We start from the raw sequence: 14,006 nt of genomic DNA, 5'->3' as shown, positions 1-14,006 counted from the left end.
TCACATCCTAGGTGAAAAGATGAGCCCAGAGCTAGACCGTGGCTGTGTTCTGTGTCATTTTGCTATGAAGTAGGAAGTAAAATTTAATTTCCTTTCTCTCTCCCCAACAGGAGAATAATTGATCCACTCAAATGCTTAAACCACTCATTCAAATAACATTTAAGGTGGCCAGGAACTTAGAAAAGAAAGTGTGGTTAATACTGGGTGAGGACATCTCCCACATTCCTTTCTGGCTTCAGAGAATTTCTCTACACAGCTTTTCTGCCTTAAAGGCTAGACCTGATCCCACCTTCAGCTGTAGTTCCTATACACTACAATTTCTGATGATATGAGGATTATCTCCAAATTTTATGAAAAACTAATTTTAGTATCTTAATGGTATTTGACGTGTATAGCATTTTATGCAGGTGCTTGTAACTCTAATGTCCAGAATAAATGAATAAACAGTAGAAAGCTTAGAGGACTTGGTAGGCTGGGGGGATTTTTGTTCTGCCATTAGGTAGTACCATGGCTAAGAATAAACACCAAATTTCTAGGTCACATAGAGATTTTAATTGTAAAGCTTCCAGCAAACGTAAGACTGAATGATTACTTGTCTTTGCCATCTTTATTACCTCGTGAAATAACCCCCACGTGGCTTTTCAGGTCTACTGTGATGTGGAGCCCAGACGGCAAGCGTTAGCCCAAGCAAACTTAGAACTGGCTGCAGCTACTGAAAAACTAGAGGCTATCAGGAAAAAGCTGGCGGTAAGTGCAGACTCTAACGCTGAAGAAGTTCCCGAGACATGGAACCCCTCCCCGCCTTAGGATCCCACTTTCAGAGAGGACCACCTCGGAGACCTACCAAACAGGAAGGAATTTGACCTTTCATGGATGTATTCCTTTATATTCTCCTTCAGTACATATTCCGTATCTGCTGTATGCTGGACACTGAGCTGGAAAAGTGGGAACTTTGATGGTTTCTGCACTTAAGAAACTTTGCAAGCGTTAATTAACTATGTAGCGTTAATAAACTTTGCAAGTGTTAATTAACTATGTATTAATTAAGTAGAAAGAGTGTAGCCCACAGTGATTAGAAAGCAAGGATTCTGGAACCAAAGTGCCTGGGTTTATATCCAGGCTCCAGTATTTACTGTTTTGCCCTGCACGAGTTAGTTAACCTCTCTGAGCCTCTTTTTTCTCAACTGTGAAGGAGGTATTATAATAGCATCCACTTCTTAGGATCGTGAGGATAAAATGACAGTAGTTCATATTGAGAATTTAGTAATCAATATGAATTCATATTGAGAATTTAGTAATCAATATGAATTCATATTGAGAATTTAGTAATCAATATGAATTCATATTGAGAATTTAGTAATCAATATGAATTCATATTGAGAATTTAGTAATCAATATGAATTCATATTGAGAATTTCGCATGGTGCCTGGCATATAGTAAGTGCTTAGAAAACACTAACTACAAAGATGATCACCATGACTGTTTTTACAAATATATAACCAGTCATTGTAGTCCAGTGTTATAAGTATATATATGACTATATCTAGAGTGCAGTAGGAGTGCCAGAAAAGAGCCCAGAGAAATTAGAGAAAGTTTTATAATGAAGGTGTACTTGACAGGAGCTGTGAAAATTACTTGCAAGTCACCAGGATAACTAGGTCAGGAAAGGTATTCCTGGTAAAGAATGAAAAAAAGAGGGAAGAAGCAGTTGGTAGTCTTGAAGAGTCCTAGTAGGCCAGATGCCGAAGATGGGGGTTTGGGGGAAGGTTAGGAATAGCAGGAAGTAATGGTGAGCAAAAGCAAAAGGTGAGCAAAAGCCTTCTCTGCCTTTCGTGCTGCAGAATTTAAATTTCATCTGACCTGTGGTATTGGGCGTTGGAAAGATCTTAGTACGTTAATGACTCACTTTTCATTGACTGAATGGAAGCTGGAGGGAGGGGGTCTAGCTGCAGAAAGACAAACTAGAAGCACTGCAGTGGGTCCTGTTAGGGCCTCAGCTAAGGCAGGAGCAGCCGCAGTGGAGACGGCGAGATAGATTCAAGGCTGCTGACAGGATAGAGAGGGAGGGGGAGGCGTACAGAATAGAGATGATGAGTTAGAGGTGCCTGACAAGGTAGCATGCAGTAATGCAGTCAGAGCGATGAGGCTGTGTAACCCTGGCAACTTAGGGAAATCCTCAGAGCTTCAGTTTCTTAACTGTAACATAGTGATAATAACAGCTAACTCTCAAGGTGGGCATTTGTGATTTGGGGCTCCCCAGAATCCAGTCCTACCTACTTTGGGTGAGAACAGCCTGGTGTATCTCTGGGGAATTATCTTTCCTCATTGGATACACTCAGGTAGGACTTTGACCAAGGGTACCTTTTCCTGTCACGGCTGATGACTAGGTATGTGGTCCAAGTTTTGCCGATTTGATTCCCCGCCTGCCCCCACCCCCGGCTCTAGAATTTGAATCATCAGCCAAAGAATAAAACTGAAAACAGAGTTCATGCATTGTAGAGACAGTGTCCAGTTGAAACTTTCCAAGAGTTGCTATTCCCCAGTCTCCCTGGAGCTCCGGGAGCCTATGTGTAGTTCTTTGCCTTTCACTTCCTTGGAAGAGCTCCCCCATTTTGAGGAAGTTCCCTTCAGCCTAAATTAGCTGGAGGTGGTTTCTGTTGCTTCCCATCTATAAATTCTGGTGCATCGAGGTGCTATTCAGTGTGCTGTACACAGTCGATGCTTCATAAATGTTCGTTCCCACTCTCTTTGTGTAGAAAACCCAAGTGAAGATGTTCGGGGTCAGAACTAGAGTTTGAAAGAGAAGCCTGGCTCAGCAACATAGATTTGGGAGTCGCTGGCGTGAAGATCATGTGTGTAGAGAGGTTGTCCGATGGGAGTGCGAAGAATAAGGAGCAGTGGGAGCTGAGGGCAGACCTGAAGGAGGATGCTCCCATCTTGGAGGAAATCCTGCCATTGGTCTCTGAGCAGGTGAACTCCGCCATCACCGCACCTGGGCTCTGGTGCTCACAGTGGCCAGGCAGCCAAGCCCAGCTTCTTATAGAACAGGACTTGAACTTGGCCTGATTATGTCTGGGGCCACGACTGTCAACAACGATGACAGCTGATTTAGACAAATTTAGGAAAAACATATTAATTTTATTAAATTTAGCTTCATTCATTGGTCAAAGCTCTCACTGTTAACTTGACTAAGACCTTTAGAAAAATGTTGTCATCTATTATTAATGGCTTTATGTAGATATTAGAAGCAAGTTAATGTTCATGGAAAAGTGATGAGAATGCTCATGTGTGATTCTAAAGTTAAGACTTTCTGTGGTTGTGGAACTAGTCATCTTTTGGACACAGCCTGCAACGAGCTGAAAAGAACTGCTCATCTCAGTTGATTTCAAAGACCAACGGTAGAAGCAGAGGTTCTTATATTAATAAGCTGCAAAACTAAGTTTGCAGACACAGAGAAAAGAAGACAGAGTAACAATAGCAATGTCTTTATGTAGATTGGTCCCTTCCATCCCCCTTCCAAGAATGGATTTCCAGAGAGTAGTTATTAATGCAACAGAATCTCTGGCTGCATTTCCCTCCAACATTCAGTTAGATGGTAGTAATGTGTCAGTGTTCATGTCCTGGTTGTTGTTTTTTGTTTTTTTTAATTTATTTATTTACTTATGGCTGTGTTGGGTCTTCGTTTCTGTGCGAGGGCTTTCTCTAGTTGTGGCAAGCGGGGGCCACTCTTCATCGCGGTGCATGGGCCTCTCACTATTGTGGCCTCTCTTGTTGTAGAGCACGGGCTCCAGACGCGCAGGCTCAGTAGTTGTGGCTTACGGGCCCAGTTGCTCCGTGGCATGTGGGATCTTCCCAGACCAGGGCTCGAACCCGTGTCCCCTGCACTGGCAGGCAGATTCTCAACCACTGCACCACCAGGGAAGCCCCCATGTCCTGGTTTTGATGGTTATATTGTGGTTGTATAGGAGAATGCCCTTTGTAGGAAATACACTACACCCTGAAGTAAAAAAAAAAAAAAAAAAAATTCTCTATGAAGACTGGTCATTTCAAAGTCAACGACAAACTCTGCATAGAGTCTTTCTGTTGGTACACAGTCAAATCAAGGTTTGAGCCCAGGTGAAATGATGTTTTTTGCTAGCTTTGCTTTCATCTCCTTCAGCCTCTCTTTTTTCCTCCCTCTTGGGCTTTCCCTCCTTCTTGTCTTATGCCTCCTGTTGCCATCTCACCTAGAAAAGCAGGGCTGCACTTATGCTGTGATGGAAATGCATTTGTTAACCAGTATTAGTCTCTGTGTTTTTGTTCTTTCAAGTCTTTATCTCTAGTTTCAGACTAAAAGATGGCCTCATATTGAAGGTTGAGTAGAAAAAAACAAACTGCTGAGCTGGAGGGGAAAAAAGGCCATCTTGTCTTTCAAGCATACAGGGCCTACGAATGGCCATGAAAAAGTCCAAATTCGGTCTCTTTAGGGTAGTGTTTCTTAAAGTGTGTTCTCTCGACCAGTAGCAGCATCAGTGTTGCCTGGGAACTTGTTAGATATACAGACTCTCAGATCCACCTCAGACACACTGAATGAGGAACTCAGGCAGGGAGGCCAGGAATCTGGGTTTGATCAAACCCTCCAGGTGGTTCTGATGCACACTTAAGTTGGAGAACACTGGTTTTTAGGGTGTCTGGTGGGCTGAGGTGTTCGGGCTAAGCCCCTCCTTCCTCACTCCATTTACTTCTAGAACCTGAAACGCCAGGGCCTGTCAGGAACTGTGAAGGGACCAAGATTTTACCCTACTCACAGGCTGCCAGGTTACCTGCCACAGTTTCATAGATGCCGGCAGAAGACGTGAGACACGGGATGCGTGGGTCAGAGAGCAGAGGACTTTGTTACCCATAGCACGGCAAGCAGCATGAGCCTCGTGCGTGCCTCAGCTCCCTTGTCTGCCATTTCCCGTGGGAGTGACGCACAGTGGACCAGCTGAGGCTGTTCACAGTGGGTTTGTGTCACAGCTGAGAAATCCCAAGCTTAGAAAATGCCCCATATAAAGAAGGCAGCGAGTAAAGCTGCCCAACCTTTGCCCCACAGGGAAACATCTCTTTAGTGTTCTGGTCAGGAAGCAAATCTGTCCTCTGCCCCTGAAAGAAACACTGTCTCTATTTCCTAAGCCTATTTGCTGTGCAAACATCTTGCAGAGGATAGTCCAGAACAAGAGCTGTCAATGCCTCTTCACAAGAGGCAGAGAAACAAGTGCGAGAGCCTGTGGTCTCCCAAGACCCAGCTCCCCTTCCCAACTTTACGAAAGGAACCAGTATAAGAGTTTATACCTTAGTTCTATGTATATTTAGGTCAACCCTATGAATTGGGTAACATTATTGTTTCCATTTTTTAGATGATAAAAGTGAGGCATGGAGAGCTTAAGTAGACAGCCCACCCTGAGGCTGCTTAGCTGATAGCAGAGTCCAAATACGAACTTGGGTGTCTGATACCAGAGTTTACATGAGCTTCTGTGTTTTATAAAACCACAAGTACTTTCCATCACCTAAAATATACCTCCAGGTATTATTCATTTTTACCTGACTTCTAACCGTTAATGTGTAATATCTCCTCCCATTTCTCATAAATTTGACCTATTTCGGCTGTAAACCTTAAATATGATGCACACTTTTTTCTTTTTTAATTAATGATATAAATTAAATAATAATGTAATAATTGGGTCATTGACAAATAGCGGCAGTCTCTAAATTATAAATATGGTACGTACTACAAGTTTACTTATTAAAGTCTCTTGGAACTTTGCATGTATTTACAAAAACAATGTTATAAATCTTACTTAGGGTTGTTAGAACTTGCAGGTAGCAAGATGATATAGTAAGGAGTCTCCTAAGTACTTGATATCTTAGTCAAGGCTTTTTTGGCTATACATAATAGAAACCCACATAGCAAACCTTCAGCCAAAAAGGAGACCAGGATGACTCATGGAACTCTGAGGTAAAAAAGTGTATGACTGGGTCTCAGGAGGCATGAGATCCAGGAAATGGGAAGCTGCCGGGAACGTGTTTAGGGCTGTGTGACTTCTCACTGTGCTATCTTTTCATTCTTTCTTGTTCTCAGGAATGGTTTCCCCTGCTTTCCCATGGCCCTGGTGGAAGATGGTCACTCTCTAAATGAAGCCCTCCAAAACGTACACATCTTCCTGGGTCTTACGATGCTAAAGACAGTGACATACCTCTGAGTTTCAGTCCCAAGTTTCCAGAAGAGAAAATCTGGTTGGCCAAGCCAGGTCAGGTTGCTGAGGTCTAAAGGGGCTCTTTGTCGCCTGAGTTATAGACCACTGAGAAGTGGAAAGAGAGTCAGTAGGTGGAGACCCAGAAGATGCCCGTCATCCCTAACGAAGACGGAGGGTGAGGTGTAGGCCCAAGAGAGGGGACAGGGCACGCAGGGTGTGCTTGAGTCAGCAGGGCACATCCACTCACCCTGGTCGCTGTCTACACTCTGCCCAGTGCAGGAGGAAGGCGAGAAAACTGCCTGGTAGCCCTGATACATTTCTTCCCTAATGTGTGTGCTCTCAGGGGCAAAGGTCAAAGGAGGGAAAGAGGCTCATTTCATTTACCTTCAGGTCGTAGGTGTTTCAAGACGATTGTAATGTTTGCACTTTATCTACAAATAGCTCACGAGTTAATTTTGACTCTTGTTGTAGGATTTGGATCGAAATCTGAGCAGACTCACAGCTTCATTTGAAAAAGCAATAGCCGAGAAAGTCCGGTGTCAAGAAGAGGTGAACCAAACCAACAAAACTATCGAACTGGCTAACAGACTTGTCAAGGAACTTGAGGCAAGTTATCCTTTTCTTCCAAAATTCTAACTGAAATATTCAGAATCAGCTTTGGGGGATTTTATCTTTATTTGTGGTCAATAAGGACTAACTAAACATGGAATCAACAACAAAGGGGAATAATCATCATTCACACAGTAGTTCTAGCTTACCGAAAGGAATAAGTGATGGATTCTGTGTGTTTTTCAGTGTATAGCCATGGACTCAGTGGTTTTCCTAAGATCTGTTATAAACTCAGGGCAGCTGTTAGATAACAGAGGTCTGAATCTTTTAGTACACATTTGCAATTGAGTTCTACCAATAAGACATTACCTCAAGCTAAGCCTGCTTGGTTTATTGGTTTTCTTTGACATCTTTTTACAGGTGACTGCTACACTAATATTAATAGTTATTCCATTAAATAAAGATTTTTAAAATCTCATTAACTTTCTCCACTTTGAACATGAGTGGTAGAAAAACATATGGTCCTTGACATCAGTAAGTCACAGATCTTTTTGCTCTCCCATGTCTAATATATTCAGACAGTGGAATAGTATTTGACCATAAAAAGGATTGAATTACTGATACATGCTGCAATGTGGACTAACCTTGAAATATCATGCTCAGTAAAAGAAGGCAAACACAAAAGGCCACATGTTTTATGATTCCATGTATAGTAAATGGCCAGAATAGGTAAATCTATAGAGACAGAAAGTAGACTGGTGGTTGCCAGGGGTTGGACAAGGGAGCAGGAGTTTGGGAGTGACTGCTAATGGGAATAGAGTTTCTCTATTGTGTGAGGGAAACACTCTAAAATTACTAGGGATGATGGCACGGATCTGTGAATATATTAAAAACCACGCAGTTGAATACTTGAAAGGATGAATTTCATGATATGTGACTTAAATCTCAATAAAACTTATTTTTCATTTAAGTGCTACCTAAAAATATGGAACTGCACTATTAGAAATGCATTTACTAGTATTTTGTTGAGGATCTATGTTCATCAGTGATATTGGCCTGTAGTTTTCTTTCTTTGTGACATCTTTCTCTGGTTTTGGTATCAGGGTGATGGTGGCCTCATAGAATGAGTTGGGGAGTGTTCCTCGCTCTGCTATATTTTGGAAGAGTTTGAGAAGGATAGGTGTTAGCTCTTCTCTAAATGTTTGACAGAAGTCGCCTGTGAAGCCATCTGGTCCTGGACTTTTGTTTATTGGAAGATTTTTAATCACAGTCTCAATTTCACTGCTTGTGATTGGTCTGTTTATATTTTCTTTTTCTTCCTGGTTCAGTCTTGGAAGGTTGTGCTTTTCTAAGAATTTGTCCATTTCTTCCAGGTTGTCCATTTTATTGGCATAGAGTTGCTTGTAGTAATCTCTCCTGATCCTTTGTACTTCTGCAGTGTCAGTTGTTACTTCTCCTTTTTCATTTCTAATTCTATTGATTTGAGTCTTCTCCCTTTTTTTCTTGATGAGTCTGGCTAATGGTTTAACAATTTTGTTTATCTTCTCAAAGAACCAGCTTTTAGTTTTATTGATCTTTGCTATCGTTTCCTTCATTTCTTTTTCATTTATTTCTGATCTGATCTTCATGATTTCTTTCCTCCTGCTAACTTTGGGAGATTTTTTGTTCTTCTTTCTCTAATTGCTTTAGGTGTAAGGTTAGGTTGTTTATTTGAGGTGTTTCTTGTCGCTTGAGGTAGGATTGTATCGCTATAAACTACCCTCTTAGAATGGCTTTAGCTGCATCCCATAGGTTTTGGGTCATCATGTTTTCATTGTCATTTGTTTCTAGGTAGTTTTTGATTTCCTCTTTGATTTCTTCAGTGATCTCTTGGTTATTTAATAGCGTATTGTTTAGCATCCACGTGTTTGTATTTTTTACAGATTTTTTTTCCTGTAATTGATATCTAGTCTCATAGCATTGTGGTCAGAAAAGATACTTGATACGATTTCAATTTTCTTAAATTTACCAGGGCTTGATTTGTGACCTGAGATATGATCTATCCTGGAGAATGTTCCATGAGCACTTGAGAAGAAAGTGTATTCTGTTGTTTTTGGATGGAATGTCCTATAAATATCAATTAAGTCCATCTTGTTTAATGTATCATTTAAAGCTTGTGTTTCCTTATTGATTTTCACTTTGGATGATCTGTCCATCAGTGAAAGTGGGGTGCTAAAAGTCCCCTACTATGATTGTGTTACTGTCAATTTCCCCTTTTATGCTGGAGAGGGTGTGGAGAAAAAGGAACCCTCTTGCACTGTTGGTGGGAATGTAAATTCATACAGCCACTATGGAGAACAGTATGGAGGTTCCTTAAAAAAATAAAAATAGAACTACCATACGACCCAGCAATCCCACTACTGGGCACATACCCTGAGAAAACCATAATTCAGAAAGAGACATGTACCACAATGTTCATTGCAGCTCTATTTACAATAGCCAGGACATGGAAGCAACCTAAGTGTCCAGTGACAGATGACTGGATAAAGAAGATGTGGCACATATATATAATGGAATATTACTCAGCCATAAAAGGAAATGAAATTGAGTTATTTATAGTGAGGTGAATGGACCTAGAGTCTGTCATACAGAGTGAAGTAAGTCAGAAAGAGAAAAAGAAATACTGTATGCTAACACATATATATGGAATCTAAGAAAAAAAACAATTAATGGTTCTGAATAACCTAGGGGCAGGACAGGAATAAAGACGCAGTCGTAGAGAATCGACTTGAGGACGCGGGGAGTGGGAAGGGTAAGCTGGGACGAAGTGAGAGCGTGGAATATATATATATACACTACCAAATGTAAAAGAGATAGCTAGTGGGAAGCAGCCACATAGCACAGGGAGATCAGCTCTATGCTTTGTGACCACCTAGAGGGGTGGAATAGGGAGGGTGGGAGGGAGATGCAAGAGGAAGGAGATATGGGGATATATATATATATGTATAGCTGATTCACTTTGTTATAAAGCAGAAACTAACACACCCTTGTAAAGCAATTATACTCCAATAAACATGGTAAAAAAATACAATAAAAATTTTAAAAAAAGAAATGCATTTGGCTGAAGGTGATAGAAAAGTTGATTTACAGTGGCTTAAACAAATGGGAGTTTTTCACATATTAAAAAATTCCAGAGGTAGACCATTATCAGTGTTGATTCAGGTAATTAGTGACCAGACCCCTAACCTCTGTACAGCCTTCTGCTGCTCCATACCTAGCACGTGTCCGTTCACCCTCACGCGTGTTGCAGCCTGGTCACGATGGATGCTGCACCTTTAGATTCAGGCAAGAGAGAAGAATCTGTAGCAGCTGGATTCTTCTCCTTTCATAACAAAAACGGAAGTTTTCCTGGCAACCCCTTAAGCAAACTTAACTAAAGCGCTTAACTTTCTTTAGCCAGAACTAGAGTGACCACACCTAGCTGCAAAGAAGGCAGGGAAACTGAGAAATGGGCTGATCATGATCAGGTTAGCCAGTCACAGTTCATCCCAGGGGGCTGGACACATTAACCCTCATTTCAGAATCAGAGTTCTCTTACAAAGAAAGAAGGGAGAAATGTAAGGTACAATGGGTGGGGCTGGGTGATAGCCTTATTTCTTATAACTAGAGTAGACTTTTAAAAATCTAATTTAGGGCTTCCCTGGTGGCGCAGTGGTTGGGAGTCCGCCTGCCGACGCAGGGGACGCGGGTTCGTGCCCCGGTCTGGGAAGATCCCACATGCGCGGAGCGGCTGGGCCCGTGAGACATGGCCGCTGAGCCTGCGCGTCCGGAGCCTGTGCTGCGCAACGGGAGAGGCCACAGCAGTGAGAGGCCCGCGTACCGCAAAAAAAAAAAAAAAAAAAAATTAAGTCCATTCATGTTACCACTCTCTCAGAATTCCCAGGTAACTAATTGTCTCACTCAAAGTACAGTCCAAAGGTTTTACGTGGCCTACAGGGCCCTCCGTGCTCTGGCTCCTGGACACCTCTGTCCTTGCTTCTGCCACCTTCCCTCTGGCTCCATCTTCACTCTTCCTCACCCTGCAAGTCACTCTTCTACCTCATAATCTTTGCCTTTTTCCTCCATGTGGCTCCCGCACTTCTTTCAGATGTCTGCTAAAAGTTCTCCTTATCACACGGTTTTCCCTGACCACCCTACGTTAAACAGCATTCACCTTGCCCCCCGCATACACACACACACACACACACACACACACACACACACACAGCCACACACACAAACCTGTAGCTCTTTCCACTTCCTCTGCTTTATTATTTTTTGATAGCATTTACGATCACATGGCCCACGCTTGTATATGTGCATATATGAACACATATACTTTTTTGTGGTCTTTTTCCCCTAACTAAAATATAAGCTCTCAAGAGCAGGAACGTCATTTGTTTTCTGCACTGCTTGATCCCAAGCATATAGAATGGTCCCTGGCACATCGCAGGTTCCAATATGTATTTGTTGAATGAATGAATAGGTGAGTTTTGGGAGCCTCCTGTGTTGAAAAAACATTCTGGAGCCCTTTGAAGACTCATTTTTCTTAGACCAGTTGAGAAATTCCACAGCTTCTAGTGGAGTTTATACCCACTTCCATTCAAAGTGATAAGATCTAGGCAGTTTGAAGTGTTTCCAGTTTATGAGGTACCTGAGGAAAAGAAAAAGTGCCGTTGAATTAGACTTACTTGAAGTAGAGAATGTCTGAAAGTTTTATCAAGGTAAAAACAGGCTTTACCTTGTATCTCTAGCACATAACAATGTCTTCCAAAGGCTTTATTTATTCATGGTGATTTAGAAAAGGAGAGGAAAAAATGGTTGAATAATGTTAACTAACAAAAAAAATACATATATGTGTGTGTGTATATAATATATATATTTTAAAGGATTAATTGAAAATGTCAGACCTTTTCCTTTGAGGATAAATTCTTTCTGACTAGAACAGGAGACAGTTAACCTCTGAAAAACACCAAGACTGATGATTTTGTCTATATAGCATTGACCTGGAAGCTATAGTCTCAACCATTCAGACTAATAAATCAGGCAATTTATATTTAATCATTAAGTAGCTCTGGAGCTGAACAGCTGTTCAAAATTAGAAATGGGTCACCCCAGCCAGGATGACATTACAGGCAATCTATAATGCATTAGAATAAAATTATAGTGATTTTTAACTGTCTAGAAATTTATTACAGGACATGTTCCAACTCTTAAACCCTTGTTAGCCAGTGTCAGTAATGATTTATGTTGCGTGGGTGGTATAGTGGAATTATTGACGATTTCAATCGCCGGTAAGTCTATGTTTAGTAAATCTTCAAATTTCAAAGCTGTTTTGGAGAATGAGGTGGGTGCCCTTTATTGTTTATCATCTACTAACCAAAGACAACAAAAGTGGAGGAAAAGCAAATGAGAGATTCTTCTTCAAAATTAATGGATATATTATCTGTAGCTGAAGAAGGAAAGTAATAAATTCTATAAAGAGGGCAAGGGAGTTGAAGTTCTCTAGTGTGTAATTATAGAGCTAACTTGGGGTGATCTTTATCGAGCAAAGCAGATTATCTTAAAATAGCTTTCATAACCATTGTCACCTGCTAGTTTCATTACCTCAGTGTTAGGGGTATTGTGATGGCTTGCAGAGAACTGGCGTTGCACTCTGCTCTGACATACATTGTTTTTGCTTTCTGTGGTCTGTCTCTCCTCTTTGATGCGTAAAGCTAAATTCCACAGGGTTCTTCATTGCTTGTACTCTCAATTTGCTGGGTGTTTTTTTCAGTTCCTATTAATTTACATGTTCTTAGAATGTGGTATTAAATTTTAGCATGCATTGAAACCAAATGAATTGGTGAAGTATTCTGCAGTTCAGTCAATCCATAGGTATTTATTGCAGTTTTAGTCAAATCCAATATTAAGGGCTCCACATACTCAACCCGGAAATCAGAGTTTAAATGGCTCGCCAACTAGATATAAGGATTTGAACAGCATTCTCCGAGCATACTGTCTTCAGAGCTAGTGAAGTCCTCCTGGTTTCCATCTTTTTTACATGGGCTATAAGTTCTTTCACTGATTGAGTGATTATACTATAAAAATAACCTGAGTTTAGTAACTACCAGCACTATTCTTTAATTTACAGAATCCTTGTTAGGTGGCTCTTTAAACTTTATGTTTTAATTAATTGATATAACTGGTGTTTGTCATTTTCCTTTTTTTGTAATCAGCCCATGGCCCAAACGTTTAAGATCATGTTTGCTTAGGGTGGTGTAGTAACATTGCTGAAAATCAGGAATGATGGAGAGCATCCAAGCTGCCATTAAAAATCCTAACATCACTCAGTCTTGGCCACAGCTCTTGGTCCTCTACTCCTAGAGGGAGAGGAGAGTGACTGTCAGCCTTTTAAGAAGGACCTCAGTCATAATTAGAGTTCGGGCATCCAACAAAAAGGAGATGTTAAAGATCTAATGTCATGTTGCCATAAACTCCACTGAAGATACTGTGAGAGCACCTTCATGATGATGGGTCACATGTATGAACGATTATCATGGTCATGCCATCCAGTCATGTTCTGTTCCTTCTCAAGGCTGTGCAGAGTGACCTAGACGTAAACTGGGGAATAAGGTAATTACGTTAAACGTTTCTTGAGTTGCTGCTCACCCTGCAGTTACATCGGAGTAATCTTATCTTTCAGTCAGAGAAGATTCGCTGGGGTCAGTCTGTTCAGTCCTTCGAAGCTCAGGAGAAGACGCTCTGTGGAGATGTCCTCCTTATGGCGGCATATGTGTCTTACGTTGGATCCTTTACACAGCAGTATCGCCAGGAACTGGTAGACTGCAAGTGGGTTCCCTTTCTTCGACAGAAGGTAAGATCAGTTCCTAACCTTAGCCACATTTAGAAGCATCATACAGAAACTTCAGTAGTAAAAACAGTATATGTACCAGGCTTTTTTGTATCTCTGTAGTCTCAACTGACTTGAAATTCTAGTATTGAAGGAGATGTTTCTTGTGTGTTGCAGTTTTTCTTATTTTAATGATGGTTTCAACCAGGAGATGGAAAATAGAAAAATTATTTGTATGAACCATAGAGATGTAGTTGGAAAACTGCTTTTAACAAAACTGTTAACTGAAATCAAAGTTGGATTATCATGTTAGCATATAGCATGAATCTTTTTGTTTTGCTAATAATACTACAGGCTATTTGTTGAAAATCTTTTTCATGACTACTTTCAG

The 14,006-nt window shown here is 41.1% G+C and overlaps 1 protein-coding gene across 1 annotated transcript in view; it reads left to right on the top strand.

Moving 5' to 3' along the window:
- DNAH11 (dynein axonemal heavy chain 11) overlaps positions 1 to 14,006 on the top strand; it is a 317,894-nt gene that overhangs the window by 224,061 nt on the left and 79,827 nt on the right. Inside the window, exons 61-63 of the mRNA XM_079931174.1 lie at positions 646 to 747; positions 6,688 to 6,822; positions 13,469 to 13,639. Of these exons, the coding sequence (XP_079787300.1) occupies positions 646 to 747; positions 6,688 to 6,822; positions 13,469 to 13,639 (408 nt within the window). The remainder of the gene's footprint in view (positions 1 to 645; positions 748 to 6,687; positions 6,823 to 13,468; positions 13,640 to 14,006) is intronic.

This window comes from Stenella coeruleoalba (genome assembly GCF_951394435.1).
Source record: "Stenella coeruleoalba genome assembly, chromosome: 9".
NCBI lineage: Eukaryota > Metazoa > Chordata > Mammalia > Artiodactyla > Delphinidae > Stenella > Stenella coeruleoalba.
Note: the sequence above shows the minus strand (reverse complement) of the source record. Positions and strands in the feature narration are given on the sequence as shown.